The 20,349-nt window shown below is 38.3% G+C and overlaps 1 protein-coding gene across 3 annotated transcripts in view; it reads right to left on the reverse strand.

The window, feature by feature from the left end:
* Positions 1-315: 315 nt before the first annotated feature.
* The window catches only part of LOC113061878 (protein c-ets-1-B), a 42,442-nt gene continuing 22,408 nt past the window's right edge, over positions 316-20,349 (reverse strand). For all 3 annotated transcript variants that reach the window (XM_026231363.1, XM_026231364.1, XM_026231365.1), the window contains 7 exons: positions 13,662-13,781; positions 12,728-12,928; positions 11,772-11,849; positions 11,077-11,322; positions 9,093-9,353; positions 4,159-4,277; positions 316-2,998 (listed from right to left, as the gene is read on the reverse strand). In XM_026231363.1, coding sequence (XP_026087148.1) covers positions 2,783-2,998; positions 4,159-4,277; positions 9,093-9,353; positions 11,077-11,322; positions 11,772-11,849; positions 12,728-12,928; positions 13,662-13,781 — 1,241 coding nt within the window. In that variant the 3' untranslated portion in view covers positions 316-2,782. The remainder of the gene's footprint in view (positions 2,999-4,158; positions 4,278-9,092; positions 9,354-11,076; positions 11,323-11,771; positions 11,850-12,727; positions 12,929-13,661; positions 13,782-20,349) is intronic.

Here is a 20,349-nt window from a genome sequence, read left to right on the forward strand (position 1 = left end):
AAGGTAATAACCAATGTCTTTCCGTGATATGACAACTTTAGCTCGATGAAAAACTGCAGCTGTGGTATTCATGATGATTAGCAATGAAAGAAATGAGCTTCTCATTTAACCAATACTCATAATAAACAAAACCACAAATCTGCCGCAAAGCCTGCAGCGCTGCAGAGAGAGCAAGGTGATGGTTGCATGTGTTTGTAACTTCATACCTGTGTTTGTGCGAGCGTTGGCTTGCTATGGGTGTGTCTTCCTTCATGCGACTTTGATTCAGCATTATTGGTGAAAGATTCACATTGAAATAACGAGGACGCACATGAATCATTTTCTCCACATATATTTTAATAACATAACAATTGAAAGTACAATAAGAAATAGAAGCTACTGTTTATAAAACTCTCCAGCGGAAATAATGATGGGCCAGCATCAGCCTTATCTATACAGAACTGTAGAAGCAGACAGGTCTTTAAAATCCGTAAATTTGACTTTTTTCGTTTCATATAAAAGAAAATTCGCTACATTTTGTCCTGCGCTACCTTTTTATTATTTTTTCCCCCCACGAAAGCACCAGCTGTCTGCATCTCATATTTCAAAGTTTATAAAATATAAATTATTGAAAAATATCAAAATGTTTGTGAAACTAAATACATTAAAATTAAAAAAAATAGAGAAATATAAAATATACAAAACAAGGCAAAATTGTGGGGAAATAAAAAAAGACGCAAGTTATGCATCTGTCAAAAGTGTTCATTTTCACACAAATGCATCACTTTTGCAACGTTTACAATCAGGACAGACTGCGTTCGGATTTGGTGCTTGTCAAATAATAATGACAATTAAAAAATAAAGTCACGCTGGCTCAAACTCATGCTTTCTTCGTGTTATTCCAGAGAGACTTTTTAACACTATAAACTGATTGTTCAGGTGACGTAGCACTTTTTGGGGTTGTTGCGACTGAAAGCAGCTCATCTCTGAATTAAATACTTTTATATTGAATGTGCTCCCAGTTTATTGTTTAATCTAGCAATTTTATGAAACGTTATCTGTAAAAATAGACAATTCCAAAGCTACACCAATCAGGATGGGTAGCGTTCTGCCACTGTAAACAACACGGTTTGTTTTTCTAGATGAATCTTCTTTACTTTGGCTTTTCCCACAAGGTCTGGTTCTCAAGACCCTTCCCACAGACTGAAATGCTGTGCTGAAGAAAACCATTCAGTCTTTTTAACCTGTAAAGTGTTGGAAATACTGGTAACATATTTGACATTTCATGTGCAGTTACTCCAAGTAGCTCAATTTAAAGTACGCTATTCATTTCATGGACACTATAATATAACTCTGGCTTAAGTTACACCCTGCAATGACTAAAATAGTTCAGTGTCCATGGTACTGCATTTAAACGAACCATTACGAACTTGCTCCCATTTTTATGATTCTGATCTTCTGACGCTTGTTAGCCAGTAGTAGCACACATCATCATCTTTAAAGCTGCCGAAAGTCTCAGCATGATCTGGTCTTCCTTCAATCCTACCATTACATCAGCCGCTAACATTAACACTTTCACAAACCATCAGGAAAATTGAACGCAGCCCAACAGATCCTTGGTTTCTGCTGCGATATCCATCTTACGTACTTAGCCAATCCAGATGCATGCTGAAGTGTGCACTTTTCAACACGGCTAACATCGCCACGTCTGTCTCAAGGTTAAAAGGCCTCGCTTTATTGTTTTCGGTTCAGTCTAGCGCTGCCAGCAAACCGCTTGAGGCCCGGTTGAGTGACATTTCAGTTGTCACCAACCCACACGTTTCAGTCAACCTTGAGAAAGCACAGCGAGTTCATAAATGTAATGTGCTATATTAAGGCAAAGCTTTATCAAAAACCATTCACATACAAAGAAACCGAGGCAAGAAATGTTTGATGTCTCTTGTCTTAATACGAGTGATAAAACGACACCTCGTTTTCACCACAAGCGTGTCACCGTTGAGAAGCCAACGGCCGCTTTCATATGCGTCTTTCAGTTTGACTGAGGTACGTCTCTTTCAACTGAAAAGGGCGAGACTCTGGTATCTATTCTGATCTGGTGATCAAAAACAGCGCTTATGGACACTGTGGTAAGAGCAAACCGTAACCAACCGTGACCTTAAAAGAAGCGGAGAGACTATCTAAGCACAGTTTGACTTCAAGAAACCTTCATATGAAAATGTACAAAACGGTGCAATCTCTGTCCGGACAGCATCGCAATACGACAAATTAATACTGACACATATAGATCTTTAAGAAACTATCAAATAAAAAATAATAAAACACTTTTTGTTCTTTCGGTCCGGCTGAGAACTCTTCCTCGTGGTTGTGTATGCAAGGAGAGAGAAACAGTGTGTAACTCAATCGTAAATATTTCTGCGATATTCCTCTTGTCTCTAATTTTGGCAACGTGTTTAATAACAGGAGCGATGAGTCCCAGAAATGTCCATCTTATTGTCCTCTGTTCCTTCCTGGTGTTTGTGCGACTGGGTCAAAACAGCAGTTTCCACCTGAACGCAGAGTTTCCCCTTCCAGCAGAACTACAAACAACACAGAGGCGCAAAGTCTACGGATTCCTAACTTTGGTAAATGTTTTGACACTTGCTCTTTTTTTTCTTTTTTCGTCCCCTGTGAGCGCAAAACAAGACTGGACCACGACTAAGTGTTAAGATGGAATGTGATTGAATGCCCCATTGTTTTTTTATTTTATTCCAGAGTCTGTAAGGGACTTTTTCAGCCTTATTGTTTCCAAACTTGTGTCTGAAGTCTACTCATCCATGTCGGGCTTCACGTCTAACATGGTGTGCAGCTCTTCGGGAGTGTATCCCAGCAGGCTTTTCAAGTCACACACAAAGCGGTAGACGTAGCGCTTGCCCGACGTCTTGTGGATGATGTTTTTGTCGTAGTAGTAGCGCAGACCACGACTCAACTTCTCGTAGTTCATCTTGGGCTTGTTTTTCCTCTTGCCCCATCTGCGTGCCACCTAGAGGTCAGAGAGACACGGGTCAGGATCACGGACACACACAAAGAATCGCTCGTAGAATATCTGGCTGTTCATGAGATTCATGTGTGTGTGCAAGCATGCTGCTCGCTTTCTTACAGTGCTGGGACCGATGTATAGTGATTAGATACCACTAGAGATCATTGGTTTTCAAACAATAAATGGCACTGTGTGGTAAGCGTGTGATGAACAGCAGCCAGCAACATGCATTATTTAATATCTGAATTTACCTGAATTTAACTACTATACACGTACAGTACATGTAACTCATTTACAATACATTTTTCTAATGATAGTTTTACTTCTTTTTTATCAATGCTGATTCAAATTGGCTCTGTATGGAGGGCCAAATTACTCAATTAATAAATACATTCATGTTTCACAATCACCATATGCAAAAATAAAATGCATGAAAACACATAACTTCTGCAAGTTTTTGCCCAAATTTTAAAGGCCTGTTTAAATTAATAAAATTAGAGGCATTTGTTAACTTTAATCTTAACTTTATCATTTAAACTATCTATATGCAACATGTTATTTACTTATGTGTGTGGGTCAGAGGGGCACACATAACTGTGTTATTATATAAGCATAAAAAAAGGCTTGTTATTGTATCAGCGATACACATACATCTCTAACACCAAATTATTTCCACATTGTATACACATTTATTAAGTATGTCAATGCATTTTTAAGATATAGCCAGTCATTACTGTAGTGCCAGTGTTATTATAGCATCACTGAGATATTATAATTTTTATGAGATTTTGAATAAGATTTTTTTTTTTTTTTCGTTGTCATTTTAGTTTTAGTTAAATATTTTAGAAAATCTGTTCCGTTTTTGTCAGTTTTAGACTTTTCATTTGAAATGTCTCTATATATTTTTTATTTTTTTTTATTTTAGTTTTCGTTATTTTAGTGCATCAAGTTAAACTAAGTGCAAGGTTGTGGGTTCGATTCCCAGGGAACACGTGTTAGCTAAAAACTGTCTGAATGCACTGTAAGTTGCATTGGATAAAAGCGTCTGCTAAATGCATCGATTTAATTTAATATATATATATTCTTCATAAAAAAATAAAAAAAAAATGGAATCGAACCCTCCCCAACTACACCTGTGGTCCGCTGACTGTATAACCGCTCACCTCATCAGGGTCAGAGAGCTTGAACTCCCAGCCGTCTCCAGTCCAGCTGATGAAGGTCTGGCAGGATTTGTCCGTCAAGAGCTCCAACAGAAACTGCCAGAGTTGGATGGGTCCACTGCCTGAACAGATAAGCAACACCATGACTTACTACAGCTCTGTGGAGGATGCTCACAACAAAATCTCAATACCATCTACATGCACGACATACCAAAGTCCCATGTTATTTCCATTCTAGAATTCTCGGTTCTAGATTTCCTACTCTAATTGGTGCATTAAGTTAGTATTGGTACCCCAGTCCAAACTTAGTTTCACATGCCATTAGCTTTATGTCACTCTGCGTGAATCAGAGATGGCTGAGACACAATGGAGCACTGACTGGCTACTGCTCAGACTGCATGTCCTACTCTTTATGTGAATTCCAAAGCACTGACATCATTTGGATTTTGCCCCAAGGCTAAATATCTGGCGGATAAATGTGTTTGGTCAAGCAGACCATGATGTATATGTCTGTATGTGGCCTGGGTGTCTCTGAAAGCACACATGTGTGTGATGTCGACATGTGTGTGAAAGACTGTGTGGGTGTGAGAGAGTGAAGCCCTTGGTGGCCATCTGCAAACCGACAGGCTTTTCTCACAGGCTTTAATTTTGCATTTGCCCTTGACTGTGCCGGGGTCAGCTTTAAAGACTTTAACCTTTCTGCACGGTTAGATATTTAAGGAGACATGTAAAAATTGCAAACGTGCATCTTAATGCACTTGATTGTGAGAAGCAATTTGAGGACTAGCGTGTAGGGTTTATGTGGTCGTGTTGACCTACAGCGCGAGATCTGTAGTGCAAGGACTTCACAGTGTGTAGGCAGCAGCAGAGCAGCTCATGCACCCGGCTAGATAAGCTTGGCTTTTTCTTCATCTTGTGGTTTGTGTGCATTAAAACCAACTGTCGTTTCATATCATACCTGCTGCAAGACAAGAGCAAAGAGAAGAGGGAGACTCGAACTCCTTCTCCCTGCAAAAGTCCTCAAAGTCTAGTGATGCACATTTCCATTCTGTATAAATCAATTTTGTGATGCCTAAATTCAATAATTCACATCAAAAAATATTTTATTATTAATTTAAACAAAGTAGTATGTAGAAATGTAATCTTGATAATTTCTTGGTTATCAGCAAATAAAAAAATAAATAAAAATAAAATAAAGTAAAAAATAAAAAATAAAATAAAATAAAAAATAAATAAATAAATAAGAAAATGAAATATATGAAATGTAATATATATATATATATATATATATATATATATATATATATATATATATATATATATATACACATATATATATATATATATATATATATATATATATATATATATATGCATTTCAAGCTACTTTTATTTTTCAGTTATTTAAACAGTAGTATATAACGTTAATCTTCTCCATTTATCGTTCATCAGCAAAATAAATAAATATTGTAATCAGGCAGAATTTTAATACTGGTGCAACCCTATTTTTATTTTTGTTTTTTTGTTTTATTTTAGAGTAGCACATTATTCAGAAGACATATTATTTTTGTCACATTATTACTTTCAGCATAGACTGTGTGCTGCATTCATTCAGTTACCTAATCTGCATTATTCCTTTGGTGAATTAGGCAGGAAAGCAATGTGCATGCAAAATAAATGACAATAACAGCAGGCACATTTCATTCTTAGTCAATTCCCCACTGCGTGTTACATCCAGCTAAAAATATCCTTGCCGATAATGCAATAAAACACTAATGCAATTCTGAAACAGATTATCTCATCAACAATTCAACAGTTCATTCCATCTCTCTCCCTCTGTCTGTCTGCCTCTCTGTCTCCGTCTCAACATATGAATCACTACAATCACTCATCTGGATCAATGTAGTAATCTGTTTATGTAGGTAAATGCATTAAATCACATTCCATAAGCTCGCTACTGTAACACACCCTCATTTCACCCAAAGAAACAGAAATCAACCGTACACGCCTGAACCAAACCCTCAGACTGACAGACAAATCCACCGCAGACTTTCAGCAAAGCTTTAAAAGTACATTAAGACCACTTTACTCGAAGTGAGTGCATGATTACAGCACATCACACAAGCAAAGACAAGGATTTCTGAAAACAACCTGGATTTGTGGCACTGAACTTAAAAGGATAGTTAACCCTAAAACAAATAGTTTTTGCGAGGACTGACATTTTTACTCACCCTCGTGTCATTCCAGATCTGTATGACTTTCTTTCTTGCATAAAACACAAAGGAAGATGTTTAGCAGAATGTTCACGCTGCACCTTTCCATAAAATGAAAATGAATGGTGACCAATATCCAAAAAAGTAACAAAATAATGGTAACACTTTATAATAAGGTCCATTAGTTAACTACATTAATTAACATGAACTAACAATGAAAAATACTTCTTTATTTATTAGTATCTTAGTTCATGTTAATTTTGACATCTAATGCATTATTACAATCAAAAGTTATTTAATGGACCAGAGCTGACACAAACTAATGATGAACAGTTGCATTTTTATTAATTTACATTAACAAAGATTAATAACGAATTGTTAATATCGTCTTTGTTAGTTAATGCATTAATGGGAGCTTATTGTAAAGTGCTACCAAACTAGCTGCCAGAGATGGCTAATGTCATTGATCCTTGAGTATTTTGAAATCAGAGAGTTATCATATTGTTTCAGAAGAATTGAACTGCCATACATAGTGATATTAACTACTTTTACGCCACTTCTGTGGTGCTTTTTATTTTATTTATGTGTTTGTTGTTTTTGGAGCTTGGTCAAATCAGACCATATTTACATTCTTTGTATGTAAAAAAAATAAAATAAAATAAAAAAAAAAACAGGCAGAGTGAACATTCTTCTAAACGTCCCTCTGTGGTCTAGGAGTTTGATTTTCTGGGTGAACTGTCCCTTTAATGTGTGTGTGTGCGTCTTTATAATGAAGCTGCCCTATAAAGTTAAAAATCAGCCGTCGCTGAAGAAAGTGTTGTGGTAGTGTGGTTGTGCTGCTCTCCTCACAGATCTGATGGATTTGTACGTGCGTATGTGATTAATGATGACAAACATGAAAACCTCAGAGCTCTGAGAGCAAATAGATCTTTTCTGTCACTTGCTGTCTTTATCAACCTCATCTCTGAACTCTGAAGGCTGTTGTGTTGACACTGCGGTAACACTTGTAAAAAAAACAAACAAAAACAAAAAACAGGTAGTTCTGTCAATTATATAAATGCATGTGCACAAACAAAATACACACAAAAACACATTTTACAGTCTCAGACGTGAAATATGGCTATTACGTCTCGTTTTTGAGCTCGGATCTAGTATGGAGAAGATGACAGACAAGCAAAACGGTCCTTTATATGCTCAAAGAAACCTTAGCTTCCCAAAATAGAAATGAAATGAGCCACACATAGTGAGTGGGGCGTGCATGTTCATTATTTTTATGGCAGGGAAGTGCTTTTCTGTTGCATTTTCAGATATATGAGCAGGTAGGTTTGAGACGTATAGCACAAGGTTAAAAAAGCCCCTCGAAGATGGGCCGATTAAAGGAGCTCTCATCTTAAGTGCACAGGACTGCTATCACTCTGTGCTGCACCCTCTGTTGCCAAGACGACCTGGGAAATGGGTTGAGATGTGGGCCGCAGATAAAGAGTACAAGATGAAAACAGCAGAGAAAGAAACGGAGAGCTGGTGGCAGCGACGAGAACGAGACAGGGAGGGAGCGTGAGGGAACGAGCGAGCGTCTGCCTGTGTTTTCATGTGAACCGCTCGCACAAGCCGCTGCTGCAGTCATGCTCACAAAAACACTGGCATGACTCTGCGGTTACCAAGTGCACCAATGCATTCAGAACTGGTGCACGACTCGTTTTCACCGATCCTTGTCCCAGTAACACGAGACCATGCACCTCGTTTAGCAGGACACATGCACAAATGTGTGATTCCAAATGCTTGCTGATCATCACCCAGATTTCATTTCTTTTGCTGCTGTATGCATACATACATATGATATAATATATATACTGTATGATATTTGGAATAACATCATATGCTTTTTTAAATGATGTTATGTGATATATAAAGTAACATAATATTTGTTTTATACCATATGGCATGCAATGTGATATATAAATATGATTTATGATATAAGGAATAGCATATCACTTGTTTTTTTTTCCTTTTTTATGGTATGCAATAAGATATATAGCATGCATTATTATTACTTTTTTAAATATTTGATATGGTATTAAGTACATAAAATTGCATGCAATATTATCTAAAATATGATATATGGAAAAGCATATGTTTGTTGGTATATAGCATATGATATGACATGCACTATATGATAATGATATACAGTAAATGACATATACAATATGATACGTATTGATATGATTTATAGAATAGCATGGCTTTTAATATGATATAATCTATAATGTCATATAAGGAATAACATGGTTTTTGATATGATATTATGTGGTATACAGAATATATGGCATGTGATATAAAATATAATACAATTTGATTTATAATATCACATATGGAATAGCATGACATGCTTTTTGATGTGATATGGTAAATAGCATGGTTTTGGTATCTAATATGACATGATTTATGATAAATTATATATGATATGGTATGTGATATCATATTTACATGGTACTTCCAAAAATACCATGGTAATAATATGGTAGCAAAAAAAAAAATATATATATATTTTCAGTAAAGTTGCTGTTATTGTCCCTATTTGCCTTGTGTATGACTGTGAAACTAGGTTATGTCTCATGTCTCTGGCTTCTGTCTTGTGTTTATTTGAATTCTGACTCATTTGGGGTTTAATGCATGTGAGTAGGTGAAGTGTGAATGATTGAATTCAGGTTAACTCGGGTTAATTACCTGTGTAGCCAGCGAGTGCAGCCGCCGGGATGACCGGTTTGTCCTTGCTGAGGTCCGAGCGCTCTCGTACGTAGTCTTTGAAGGTGCCCTTTGGTTTGTGTCCGTGCAGTGCAGTGGGATAGTCCTCCGAGTCGAAGCTGTCGTAGGAGGGAACTCTCTGTAGGCTGTTGAATGACGACTGACTGCTCCAGGACTGCGTCAGTCTGTCGCAGCTCTCGAAACTGTCAATGCTCTCAAACGAATCTTGACCTCCCAGCTTACCTGCGACGGAGATTTCACTGTTATTAAACAGTCAATTTTCACTCCACATATTCAAACAGACAGTGTTTTGATCGGATGCATGTTGTATGGAAAAGAGGAGCATGGAAATTCTTCAAAATATCTACACAGTAAAAAAGAACAGTGTATAGTAGCATGCTGAATTTTTAAACTGACAGGCTTTTCCATTAAAGATCAGGGTATTCATTTAACATTCATAAAAAAAAAATTGAAAAGAAAACTGAAAACTAAAACTGAAAAGAAAAAAAAAACTATATAAACATACACACACACACACACTTTTTTAGTATTTCAATTATGCAAAAATTAAACCGAACGTTTCCTTAATATGAACATACAACAATTTCTAAAAAAGTTCCAAAAAATGTTATTAGTAGTAGTCATTTTTCAGGAAATTATATTTAAGTTATTATCTCATTTCAGTGATGTTTTTATTAGGAAGCAGTTGCCCATTTGCAAATATTAATGCATATTATCTTGACATTTTAATTAACTGTTGGATTATTTTAATTAATGGTATACAAAGAGTGAAAACAGTTGCACGCCTTTTTTTTTTTTACTTCATAGATGCTGATTGTTTTCTTCACTTGATGCAAAAGAATGAAATCTGATTGTACATGTGTTTTATAAATGAGGCCCCTGGCCTTTGGTTATAGAGGGTGCAAAGTTTTGCATCTACGACAGCCAGAGTTGTTCACAAGCGGTCTAGACTCAACCACGTGGAAAAATCCAGAACCGCTCCACACCACACTGTCTTTCTCTTACACGATTTCCATGTGGAAATATTTGGGTTTTCTCTAATTGGAAAACAAATTGCTTCTCTATTTTTGGCCAAGCTGGAGATAAAAGGCTGGTCTCGATTGAATGTCAATTACAGAATGAAAGATAATATAAGAGCTGGGTCTGATCCCGAAATCTTCAATTGAAAAATTGAAGCCACATGTGAGTTTGGTGGCACCACAAATGCTTTCCCATACAGAAAAAACAAAGAGCGCCGTTGCCAAAGCTGGGATTTACTCCATAGAAAGCCTGTGTGTACCTTCAGGGCATAAACCCAAATCTCTGCGTTGTTCAAAAATATACAAGCGACTTCAACAAATCTCAACATCCAATCCAAATCTTGATCATTTGCTCTGCTGCATGATGGTTAGACAGGCGGGCTGTTTATTCGACGAGTGGGAGCGAAACCAGACATACGTGAGGTAAAGAAACTTCATGAGAAACCGGAACGCTCTTTTCACGCTTTACTCTCGCTCCTTACGAGAACCTAGGGTTCACAAAAAAACACCTTGTACCCCAGTAGCGTAACCTCACATGGGACGCCTTGACACAAAAGACGGCTTCCAGCGCTCTGTGGCTTCAAACATCTCTCACTTTGAAGCAAACAGCTTTGTTTTTCTCTCCTTTTTCCCCACCGCAGTTGAGAGCACCTCAAGATGGTGTAAGATAGAACCACAAATAAACCCAACGGTCTACTTCATTCCCAGGTAATGCATGCATAACGCAGCATTGTGAAGACCACACACTGCTGATCACTGTGGGGGCGATGGGGATCAATTTAAGCCCCGATGGGAGATCATAAACGTGCATCTAAGATAAAAGGAATTAGCTTCAATCTCCCAAACATTTAAACCATGTTAATCTAGAGCTTGCATGAACTCAGTTTTGTTTCCAACGAAACACATGACCTTTGGCCCATACTCACCTCTGCTAATGCGACCCACACACATGTTGTCAGGTGACACAACTTCCTGTTTGACTGAGAAGTAGTCTCCCTGCAGCGGGTTGAGAGGTGTGTCTCGCAGTATCACGTTGGGATACTCGCTCTCGTATTTGAGCGACAGCAGGTCTTCTGAGCTGATTGGGTGGAGGGTCTGGTAGGACTCGGTGATGAAGCTCGGCTCGGAGTATTCTGACGGAGGGACACACTGAGGATGTTCTATGCCATAATCTGGAGTAAAGGAAGACAAAAAGAAAGCAAACGTATATTTCAGAAGACCTTAAATTAAGGGATGCATGGTATATCGGTTACAATATCGGTACACATTATCAGTTATCGGCTAAAATGAGAGACCATTTATTGTGTCAGTCAATATTAGATTAAAGATTAAATTCAGAACTAATCATTTAAAAACACTGTCACTATGCAAGTATATGATTATTAGCAAATATAATACTTCTTAGCTTGACATCAACAACTTTCTCTATAAATAAAGTTAGACTTGAATGGCATATCGGTGAGTTAATACAGCCATTTTATGAATGAACTCTTCCATTCATGCAGGCGTTAAGTGAAAAAGGATTTCTTCAACTGCCTTCACGGACCGATGACATCTAGTACAGTCATGACTGAAGTGCTGAACGTGTGCTCAGATACTGACACCAAGGATTGATACTCACTGAACAAGTAGTCTGAGGGGTAGCGGCATTCCTGTAAACTGGAGGTCAGACTGTTGACAGGATAATGCTTCTGGTCTTCTGTTTGAAGAAAATGACACACATCACTGAACCTATGCACACTTTGAAAGCTGAACGTGGTGGATAACAGATTAGATTGTGCAACAGAAATGCATATCACAGTGGAATTTACTCTACAGACTTTTAAAATGTGAAACCTCTTGCATGCTTCCAGCATTTGACAGTACAAAATCACAGCAAATATTATAAAATATGCTAAAGATGATTTACCCTACTGTATCATACACTTTTGTAAAAATCACTTTATAGATAACATTACAGCTCAAAATTATGATGGGATGTGCTGCATTAAGAGTTCTGGATATACAGTACCCACATCTGTGACTCTAAAATACATCTGTCAAATTCTATATTAATGTGTCATGTTGAAGCATTTATCGCAAAGCAGTTGCTCATTTGCACATATAACAATATTAATGCATTTTTGTGATTTAATGCAAGTTTCTAATTTTGATTAATGAACAACAGTAGGTATAACTAAGTAACTAAATAAGTAAAATTTTAATATATGAATTATCAATACTATTCTTATTCATATATTATTTTACAAAAAAATTATATATTTAACAATATAATAATCATAATAATCATAATTTACTGAAAAACTAAAATATTAAAATAATGGTTTTATTTGATCTAAATGGCAACACAACATTTCTATTTTTTGTGTAGTTTAAGTACTAAAATAACATAAAGCGTAAATATATATATATATATAAGCATATTTTTAAAAATCATAAAAATAACAAAATTACAAAAAATATCCCCCCCCAAAAAAAAAAAAAATTATAATAATTTAAAATATGAAGAAAAAGTATTACCGTATCTCAATGATATTAAAATGACACTGATTGAAGTGAGGAGGTAAGGGTGTCTACCTTTCTGCAGCATCTCTAAATGCTCCCAGAGGATGTCACCCACAAAGTCTGGTGCCAGATCCAGGAATCGCTCTTTGCCCAGCGCGCAGAGGTGGGCCCCGTCCATGCTGAATTTATGGAAGTCCACATTCTTCAGACTGAACTCATTTACCGTCCAAGTCAACCATTCTCTAACGTGGGCCTCTGTCCACCCACGGGGGTCTAGAGAAGAGAAGGGGACAGGCACACGTCTCATCTCAGTGTTACATGCATATAGAATTTGTATTTTATAGACAGTATGACATACAGTATATTGTGCAGATCGCAATACATTAAAGAAGAATACAGTAAGTTTTTGTTTCATAATCAACTACAGGAATGTTTAAGTAAGCGTGCATTTGCAACTCTAAAGAAACTAATACGGTGAACTTGTAGTGCTGATGCATACAGTATTTAGTCCCAGGTCCAGTGGCTCATGTGAAATTATCAGCTGATCTCAATGTACATTTGATGCTATGATGAGAGGAACTGAAACAGCTGTAATTTTAGCCTACAGACCTAGACACCCTCCCTCCCTCTCTCTTTCTCTCTCTCTCTTTCTCTCTCGGCTGTGCACATGCTCCACAACTATTTCCAGACAGACGCAGACCTGACACAGACTTCAGCCTCTCCAGACACAGCAAGTTAAGCCATCTTGCGGTCTGCCATAGTTTGGGAAACATAATTCATAACCTCTGTTGCTTCAAAGTGCCATGTGCCTATCTAGCAAGATCTCTTTTTAGGCCATCTGATTGTGGTATTTCAAAAACAGCCTAGTGCTACACAGAATACTGAGCCAGAAACTTTCCCTTAAGCGTGAGAGAGCTACAGATGTATGGTTATACCATTTATTCAAGAAAGTATTTATTCTATTAGAGAGAGTTTTTATTTAGATGTAAGTGCTGCAGAATTGCACCTTTTGGGATGGAGAGCCGCTGTTGCTCCCTGGTGAAGCCGCTGAATGTGGCCAAAAGAGCCTGTGACATCATTTCTTTACTTCCTGGAGTCAATAATGGAACATCCGCACACTCAAGATCTGTTGGACCAAACACAGACAAAATGTCATCACACAATCTCAGAAAACACACACACACACAAAAAAAAGAGAAATAGGTCAAATAAAGAAATACAAATAAAAAAAGTCAAATAAAATAATTTGAAGATAAAACATTTCACACATTTTTTTTAATTTACAAATTTTTATTTTTATTTTTTTTTCGCATTTTATTTACTTGTTTTTGCTTAAAGTAAAACAAAATAAGTAAATAAAAAAGCATCCTCCAATGTTATAAGATATACATTTTACTAAAATAAAATAATAAATTCAAGTAACAAATTATGATCATTTTACCTATTATATTTATTTAAGTAAAATCAAGTCAAACCATGTCAATTCAAAGAAAACACTGCATTACTTCACAAAATATAAATTAAAAAATAAATAAATAAAAATGCTTTTCAAATACAAATAAAATTAGATGTAATACTTTAAATTAAATGAGTAAAATAAAATAAATCCAGACAAATAAATTAAAACACATATTACGTTTCACTAAATATTCTTCATTTTACAAAATAAATAATAAAATAAAAAATACAACAAAAGATATCCTACATTCCAAGTCAAATTCCTATTTATTTATTTATTTATTTATTTATTGGAATTTGACTTCCACAAAATTAGTTTCCAGAAAAAAAGTTAATTGGTGTCAAGAACTAAATCATCATATCCAGCAAAACTAAATACAGCATTCTTAGCGTCACAGTGAAATGTAGTTGTCTTGCAGTCCTACACACACCCTGACCTCCTAGACTGCTGCTCAGAGCCAAGAACAGTCTGCAAACACAGAGAGTGTGTGTCACAGGTCAGATTCTACATCAATGAACACCTTCCCACAATCCCTTCCGCCCAGCAAGCTGTCCCATCTCCATCCACAGACACAGGGGCCTCTGTTGGCAGGGGTCAATAGTTAGGGGTCAGAGGTCGTGGTAGACGGGTGATGATGTCACACCAGGCTGCAGGGCATCGAACAGACAGCTCAGTGTTGGAAAGCTCGCCCTCTCTGCTCGTGGGCACCCAGCAGGACACAGAGAGGGCTTTGATGAATTAAACAGTGCCCAGTGACTTCCACTGATCCAATTAGGAATGTCGGGGTGGCGGTTCGAGAGAGAAGAGGGTCTAGAAAAACAAAAAAACCCTAAGGGTTTGAAGAATGTCACAAAGCTGAGTGAAGAAGAAAGGACAATAATGCGAGCAAAAACACAAGGTGAGGGGTGATTATTCTATTACTGGTGGCCCTCAAAAAATGGCCGACTGTGACTCAAGCACAATTAATTTGTCTGGGAGCTGAATGCACAGTCCAGACTGTGGAAAGCCAACACTATGTGTATTTTTCGCCGCCTGTGACTGCTTTTCTACTGACACCCAGATGTTCTGGCATCTCCACACGGTTTTGAAACTGCCAGCCCTGGGCGCCGTATGGGTTTGCGCTCGCTGTTGTCAATCCACATCACGACATAACCCAGCCAGGAATGCACAACAGCTGTCCCTCCTAACCTCCTTCCCGCTCCTTCTCCCGATCTGCAACCCTGTGATTTGATTAGAGCGAGATGCTGCAGTCTCCATTTACAGTGTTTAATTGCACATTAGAGAGGCCATTCTACCAGCTGGACATCAGCAGCTTCATTCACTGCAGAACAGGCCATTTTCACATTTGGTGATACAAGGCCAGAACTGGCAAGAAAGACACCGGAAGACCCTGGTCAAGTGCGAATGTTCCTTTTTTCTTCGTAAGGGAATCACGTTGCGTTTGGACAAAATAAAGCATACAAACTGCAGTGAGGTTTTAACATTAGTAACAAATGCAAAGTGCTTTTTTAACAAGAAAAAGCAGCATGGTGACTTCAAATGGTTGTATATTTAGATAAAATAACAAAAAGCCAAAATCACGACAAACGTCAAGATTCTGTTAATGTGTAAAGTATCTGTGTGGTTCACTTGCATTAAGTTCCATGTTCACTTATAAAAATCTGCAAGGACAACTGAGGTGAAAGGGTAGTGAGCCTTTTTCATAGAAAAGCTTTACATCAACTGATCTAATCTGCCCGCTGTTACCTCCAAAAGAGCTGGAAGAGGCTTTCTGTGAATTTGAACGCTGACATTATCATTGGCCAATCACAGTCATCAAACAGTATAACAAACTTAATAAAACACTACTCTCATATTCCATTGGAAATCCAATTCATTTTAATTAATTTGTCTGTAAATAAATGACTTGCTAATCAAACATACAATTAATTTGATCAAATAAACTATTCACCAATTCATTTTAACCCTTTGTGTCTTCTTGGTTGAAGGTAAATATTTAGTTCAATGTACATCACAATATTTCAGAATTTGGTTTAGGTATTTTAATTTCAAGAGTTACATTCATATAAAACATAAAACATAAAGTTCCCTTGAAAACTAATTTGGTAACCTATTTTTTATTTTTCTCTACTTCTTTAATGAAGCAAATGAATCATTACCTTAATGCAAAGTTAAATTAATTAAACAAGGATTGTATTAATTTCCATAGATAGCAACTAAACATTGCTAATAGCAGTAAATATGAAGCCATGATATTTCTGTCTACTGAACTGCTTAAGGCCCAAAAGATCTTGGGTCTGAGTCATACAGTCCAAACTAGAAAACCTTCATATCATATGGAAACAGTGCAGGTGTGGATTGGGCGGTGTGGATGAGTATAAGTCCACATGTGTGAGCTCTGTGCATTAGTCATGGGGTTGTGAAAATGTGAGTATGTTCATGAGGCCCTGGTGGTCTCATGTAGTCGGGTGTGGTTGGTCACATGATGTGAGAGCATCCAAGACAACATGAATGGAGTCCCCAAAGGGAAGTCATCACCGTTGGCATGACCACAGGTCCCGCCCATCAAGTCCATTCAGTGTTTTCCATAGTATTTAATGTCATGCACACATCTAGCCAGGGCCGATCTTCAGCCTTACATATCACACACTGATGATAGTGTCAATGGTCCATTGTAAAATTAGATACACTTCAAAGAATAAGTGTGTGTCTGTATTTGTGTGTCTGAGGGGTCTGTCTTAAGTGCGTGAGAGACAGTGAGTGGGTGTGTAATAAAAGCCAAACAGCTCATTCAAGTCCTTTAACAGTCTGGATGGTATTTGAGCTTCTGAATGCTTTTTTGTGCTTGGTATATTTGTGTCTGTATGTCAAATTAGCATATTTTACCCCACATGCGTTTCCCTTTATCGCTTTCTTTCTGTTTCAATTCAGAGTTGCATACGCCATCAAATTCCAGTCTGAAAATAAAGTCGTTTGAGGATGTAGAGCTCAGTACAAAGGACAAAAGAATCACCAAACCTGCAAAAAAACTTGGGTTCTGCCCTTTGACAGCTGTGTCTCAGCAGGGTGTCAGGGTAGCCCACAAAACACCTTCAGTTCTTTATCTTTTGCTCTATCTTTCTCAGAGCGTGTGACAGTGAGGCTGTTAAACCTGGCCCACATGAAGGAGGGCCATTCACACAGCAGGTCCACCCTGAACAAGGCACGGTCAAGGGTGGGGAATCCAGTGAGAGAAGTGCTTGTTCTGCCCACTGTTTAGATTTCCATCTGAAAGCATGCAGATCGGGCCGGGCCGAGACAGGAATAGCAGCAGCCCACGATTGAGTTCCCAAAGGCAGTGCAGGGTCCATCCACCGTGCTGGGGTCAAGCGTCGGGGGCTTTCCTGCCCTGGAACACTGTGGCAATTCTTAAAGACCCAGCTAGTGGGTTCCCCGGGTTTACTATATGGTCTCACACACACACAATACCATCAATGTGTCAAACTGAGCATTCAAATCCTAATGACCTTCAGGAATGACTTCAAAATGGGCATAATTTGGCAAGTTCTTGCTCATTGAGTTGTACAATTCAATGTTCAATCTGGTAGGCTCGAAATGGCAACCACTGTTGTACCTTGATCTGCTGCAAACATAACTGTTTGCATTACAAGAGACTAGGGCTGATCAACTGCTTTTTTTCTGCATTTATGCTTTTCAACTGCCCACAATTGTCATGCTAGGCATTACAGAGATACATATAGTGGTGCTACTATGCATACTGCAAAGTAAACCGGAGGCGGTTTGCAGCATGCAAATTTTGAGAGCGTGCATTGCAGGAGTGAACACCTCTAAAAGACCATGAGTGCACTTGTATCAGTGAATCATACTGTTTAGATTTCTGAACAAACAAATGCATATCTTGACAAACAGTTTACTGTTCATTCAATATTCTTCTTAGAAACCTCCAATAACCTCCTCTTAGCGTACCTGAAATTGCAGCACTTCAAGAAGGGGCAAAAGAAAGACATGTTTCCATCACTGGATATAAATATGTCCAAAAGCATTTCTGATCAAAGCAACTTCATACAAGAGTAGTCAGTCATGCCTGAGCTACGTTTATGAGCAAGCAGCTTTCAGTATCAGGGAAATGAAGGAAGGAAAGCTCTGCATGCAATTAGCAAGCTAATGGTTTCTGCTATTGTGGAACCAGCCGATGGCCAACAGATGCTTTCTCTGTAAATGAATTCCCCACAGGCCGCATTGTTTTTATGTATTGTGCCACACATTCCTGCCTTGTTTTACAGTCGCTAATGTGGACAGGATTTGTGTGTGAGTTTGTTCTGTATCTGTGACCTAAAAACCAATGCGCCTTTGAGTTCAGTTCTAAATGCACCAATTACACAATTAACTGTACGCAGAGAAAAGTACCACAACTGTAGCAATGAAAAGAGTTCACGAGCCCAAAGTGGATGAATGGATGGCTGGAAGTTGTTCTGAAATCCACATCGGACTGTAAAGCACAAGTGAATAAAGTGATACGTAATTTTAGTAAAATCCTCTCTGGTGACAAATATCAACATCAAATTGCAGGAAGCAGAAGAAGTGAAAAGCAGAGAGGCATGACGAGTTGCATCTCTGCAGTTCTAAACTGTGTAAGGAATAATATAACATGCTTTAAACAGGTTCCATTTGAACACTCTCATAAGCTAACAAAAAAAAGTCATATTAACCATGTTCTGTGGTTTTATGAGAAAGGGGTGAGTTGCCAGATCCCACCATGCTGAACTGGTGTAAGTGAACACTGTCAAAGACTAGCCCTTATTATGACCGCCTCTTGGATCCGGTCCAGACACCTACACAAAAGCCTTTAACTGCTCTCGTCCCTAAATCGCACAAGCAGAGCCTCTCTGTCAGAAATATGTAGATAGAGGGAAGAAGGTTGAACGAGAAAGAGTCCCAGCTGTAGCTGCTCCTGTGACTGCCAAGGATCATGTGCCTTCTATTCAGCTGTAAATCAAGTACCACTCACAAACCGAGAGAGACCGTAAAGCTGGCTACATCCTAACACCTGAGAACAGCTTAAGATCTCATATGTAACTGGACTGGACGCCAGAAGTGTTCTGTCAATATGCCTCAGAGGTAGGAACTGTGTTCAAAGAGGTGAGACAAAAGTAGGATAATTACAAAACCAGCTCCGACTACTGAGCCCTAAAACAGGTGACTTGGTGAAAGTGCATACACTGATGGGAGAGTGGAATCTGGGAACAGGTCTTCCTCTACCTCTCAATTCAAGATTCAACGTCAACCTCCGTGTTTCTCTGTTGTACTCGGTAGACATCTGCAAAACAGCCACAGTGGAAAACAAGTGTGGCATGAAAAGGCAGGCACCGGTTTGGCTGGCTTACTCACCTCAAGGGCCTCCCACCACCCAGGAGGTGGTCTGGAGCCCACCAGAAAGCCTCAGAGGGACTGGGTTGGGCTAATGTCTTATGGGAGGAGGGGTGGGTGCTGGAGTCAGCAGGGTAGGGGCTGTGACTCAGAAATTAGCCTGTAGCACGTGGTCGGGATGAGAAGACAACATTAGGCAGACGCCACATCAGGGGCCAGGGAGACAAGGAAAGAGCCCATGTGGCCTGCAGACGGTAGAGAGACAAACGCAGGGGGAAAAAAGAGACATGCAACACAGGGGAGAAAATGGATCCTGTAAAATTTTGGAAAAAATACACTGGGGTTGTTATTTTTTCCCTGCTCTGGGACATGCTGTGTCGTTTGCTTTTGTTTTGTTCTTTTGAATTTCAGAGAAGCAGGGCAAGAGATAACTATTGGGAAGACTTCAAACTGCAAAACAGTGAAGTGGGTCAGAATGGCTTTCACAAGTATGCTACAGAGAAAACAGCTCTGACGTATGGTTCAGTCATTCTGACGCATCTAAGGATTCTGAAAAAGTTTGTTTGTGCCATTAGCCTGTGCCAATAACTTGAACCTCCCTTCACCCTTTGATGACTAAACTTTAAAGGGAACAATAAAAACCTGTGTTCACCAGAAATCATTTTTGACAGGGGAGTCATGTAGCCATTGGACATTATGTGAAGGGGGAGTCATTCACTAACAGTAGGCAAGAAGCCCTGATTTGAGTGTGTTTCATCTTAGCCTTGAGGCCTGAGTCTGGTGAACCAGTTTTGAGCATCAAATATTAATCCAGTGACTTCTAAACCTTAAGCATGCCCTACACCTCCCATTAATAAATTATTTTCTA

This window comes from Carassius auratus, chromosome 43 (genome assembly GCF_003368295.1).
Source record: "Carassius auratus strain Wakin chromosome 43, ASM336829v1, whole genome shotgun sequence".
NCBI lineage: Eukaryota > Metazoa > Chordata > Actinopteri > Cypriniformes > Cyprinidae > Carassius > Carassius auratus.